This window comes from Octopus bimaculoides, chromosome 10 (assembly GCF_001194135.2).
Source record: "Octopus bimaculoides isolate UCB-OBI-ISO-001 chromosome 10, ASM119413v2, whole genome shotgun sequence".
Classification (NCBI taxonomy): Eukaryota; Metazoa; Mollusca; class Cephalopoda; order Octopoda; family Octopodidae; genus Octopus; species Octopus bimaculoides.
In genome coordinates, this window is record NC_068990.1 from 47,375,751 (window position 1) to 47,379,610 (window position 3,860).

Genomic DNA, 3,860 nt, shown 5'->3' on the forward strand with positions numbered 1-3,860 from the left:
ATATATATATATATATATATATATATATACAGGAGAATATACAAATAATAACAACAGACGAGGACAGGTGGTGTAAATAACAAAAGTATATATTAGTATGACGCTCGGGAATACGGAAAGTCTTTGACGTTTCGAGCTACGCTCTTCAACAGAAAGAATACGGGGACAAGGAGAAAAACACGGAGAAAAAAAATTGAATAGTGTTCAGTCAACGGTCAATACATACATACATACATACATACATATCTATATCTATCTCTGTGCGTGCGTGTGTGTGTGTTTGTGTACTACTATTCATCATTTTCAGTGCAAGGACACAATCGATGACTGCAAGAATCTCCGTCAAAATCCTTAACTACCATTTTGGAATAATTTCAGCTTGTCATACTTCCCATACGATAAGAATTACTGTTATCATCTTAAATTTGTTTCTTTCTTTCTTCTTTACATTCAAAGTTTTAGGGCTAACTTTCACACCTGAGTACCTAACTCACCAGGGTCAATTTTACCTTTCATCCTTTAGAGTCTATAAAAAAATGAAGTACCAGCCAAGTAGTGGGGTCTTTTGGCATCAACTAAACCTCTCCCTTCAAAATTGCTAAACTTGTGCCATGATTAGAAACCATCATCATTATTATTACTATATTACTATGGGTTTTTCTTCTATCAGTTTTGTTTCCTTTTCTTGCAGAGTTTTTCCGAAACTCACTGTATACATTGATAGGCCATTAAAATAAACATACCAAATTGTTCTGCTTATTTACAGAATCAAATAAAGTTAGATTATAAAAAAAATTATTTACCTGAATGGTAATCGTTCTCAAAGCGGCAATGCTCTTCTCAATACATGTGATGTACCAGTTAATACAATCTTTTGCATTTCCTACAGAGCTGGTAAGCCAGAAATCATTCTCAAATAATTTTCCGTTCCTTTTTTTGATCATTCCTAGAGCCACCTACAATTAGTGGTATTATGACTGCCTTGAGACACCACATTTTTTTCTATTTCAATAAGCAAATCTTATATTTTCAGAGTTTGTCAAATTCTTTTGTCGAAATATTATGACCACAAGGAATGCTCATGTCGATCATTTTGGTCTTTTACAATAATATCCGGTTTATTAGCTTTGATCGTTCTGTCAGTATGTACTAGGAAGTGCCAAAGAATCGTTACATTTTCTTTCAATTACAGCCTCAGGGTAACACTTATTCCACTTGTCAACAGTTTTGATTTTATACATTAACCAGTGTAGATATTGACCAATCATGTCTGGTGCTAAAACTTTACCTCCAGAGATCAGCTAGTTCACTGTTTCAATTTTATCATTGCAGAATCGGTACTTTGGATCTACTCTATTTTTCATCACATTGGCTTGGTTGTTCCAGTTCAATAAGCTTTGATTTTGAGCTGCTAAGATGAAGCCTTCACACTCTACCTTTAGCCAGAGCTTTGTAGCCACTGATGGATATGCTTCTGGTCGATCTCAGCTTGTTTACTACGGGCCAATATTTACCATGCAGAGATTTCCTTAAAAACAGTGAAGCTTCTTACCTCTCTCGTGATTTTCAATGAGTTTTAACATCCAGTTGCTAGTTGTTTTAAGATATTTGGCCAATTCAGTTGCAGTGGTTTTGTAAGAAGGTTTTGTTATCATCATCATCATCATCATCATCATCATCATCATCATCATCATTATTAAGGCGGTGAGCTAGCAGAATCGTTAGCACGCCGGGCAAAAAGCTTAACGGCATTTTGTCCGTCCTTACGGTCTGAGTTCATATTCCGCCGCGGTCGACTTTTCCTTTCATTCTTTCGAGGTCGACAAAATAAGTACCAGCTGAGTAGTGGGGTCGATGTAATAGACTTACTCCTCCCCCGAAATTGCTAACCTTGTACCTATAGTAAATAGGATCATTATTATTATCATTTATTATAGAGCTAGTAGAAGGTGGCGAACTGGAAGACTCGTTAGAACGACAGACAAAAATGTTTGGCGACATTTCTTTCGACTTTATGCTCTGAGTACGTTGCACCGGCGTTAACTTTGCTTTTCACTTTTCGGGGTTGATAAAATGTGTGCCAGCTGAGCACTGGGGTTGATGTAATCTCCCACAAAATTCCAGGCCTTGCGCCTAATGTAGAAAGGTTTACTACTACTACTACTACTACTACTACTACTACTAGTAGTAGTAGTAGTAATAGTAGTAGTAGTAGTAGTAGTAGTAGTAGTAGTAGTAGTAGTAGTAGTAGTATCGTTATCGCTCATTAGTATATAAAATATAAAATTGTATTTATTTTAATAGCCTTGCAATATTAAGGAAAATGACATGAATATGGTATGAAATAAAACTAAAATATTGATTTATAAAATTCACAAATTTAGTAGCTACCCAGAATCCATCAAATTTGTTTTGTATTGAGGATTGCTAACAGTGATGCCAACAGCAGTAACTCTCTCTCTCTCTCTGCTCTCTATAGATTTTCTTTTGTTACTACGAGAGTAATAAATCAATTCAAACATTAAGTATCATATATATACTGCTTGATTTTTTTTTATAATAAACTGTATCTATTAATAGTTTTTAACACTATTGATTTCATTGGTTGGCAAATTTGCAATTTATTCCCTTTTGAATTTTGAAAGAGTATTATTGACGTATGTAGAGTGAAACTTTTCCAATAGAGTATCGAAACTAGGTCACAATAAACTTAGTTCCAACTCATGGCACTCACCGCGTTCCTAAAACAAAAATTTGCTCGAAGATAACTTTGAATTACAAATTAAATATATACCATCTGGTTCTTCAGGACAGGTGGGAAATGCCTTCACATTTCCTACATCATCAGGAATTTGGAGCTGAAGTTTTTCGAGAAGGTCTTCTATAGCCAGTTTACTGGACTCTACATTGATGAAAATGTCATATTCACTGTCTTCCATCTGCGACCTGCGCGATTCGATGTGTGTGACGTTGACTTTGTTGTCCTAAATAGTGATGGAGAAAGAGCAAACTTTATTAACGCCACAAATTGTTGTTTTCTTTATCAGCATAAATATTTGTCTCTATGTTAGTGTATTTGTGAATTTGTGCATGAGAGAGAGAGAAGCTGAGAGGGTAAAAGAGATAGAAGAGGGCAAGAGAGAGAGAAAACGATGAAAGTAAACAAGAGATACAAATCGGGAGGATAGCAAGTGAAAGGAAGAGGGAGAAAAGGATAAAGAAAGGTGTGTAAGAAAGCAATAAGTGGGGAGAGAGATTTCTCTCACACCAAATTACTCTGACCGTAGCAGCTTTTCGAACCTTCTTTCTCTTCTTATATAGGACCGTTTGTTTTATGTCAAAGGATACGGGCCGATACAGTTGGGCAGGAATGAATTTAAAGAACACGATTATGAGAACTTCACTCTCTCCCTCTTCACCTTTATTTACCATCTCTTCCTTGTTTCCACCACAAAGTTCAGTCCTTTTTTGCGGTGTGGGGGCTTGTGTGGTTCAATGATCCTCAGAGCAATGCCAACGGAACGCAAGCTCCCGGTAAGGCTTCTGATGCTGAATGGCTCAAAGAATAGAGGCCTACCTAGAAAAAAAGTAAAGTTACAGCAGTGTCGATGACAATTCAAAACCAAACTGGACCTGAGAGAGGAGAGAGGCATAAGAAGATAGCCCAGAGTCGAGAACAATGGAGAAATGTCGTTGATGGTCTATGCTTACTAAAATATGATGCTCTTTCTCGTTTGCACACGGTTTCCGTACGAAGAGAACATCTGAAAATGGATATATGAGCATATGTGTATTTGTGTGTGTGTGTGTGTGTGTGTGTGTGTGTGTGTGTGTGTGTGTGTGTGTGTGTGTGTGTGTGT

At 36.6% G+C, this 3,860-nt stretch overlaps 1 protein-coding gene across 1 annotated transcript in view; it reads right to left on the minus strand.

The window, feature by feature from the left end:
• Nucleotides 1-2,631: 2,631 nt before the first annotated feature.
• The window catches only part of LOC106875342 (tryptophan 5-hydroxylase 2-like), a 34,090-nt gene continuing 32,861 nt past the window's right edge, over nt 2,632-3,860 (minus strand). The window contains exon 4 of the mRNA XM_014923433.2: nt 2,632-2,984. Coding sequence (XP_014778919.2) covers nt 2,742-2,984 — 243 coding nt within the window. The 3' untranslated portion in view covers nt 2,632-2,741. The remainder of the gene's footprint in view (nt 2,985-3,860) is intronic.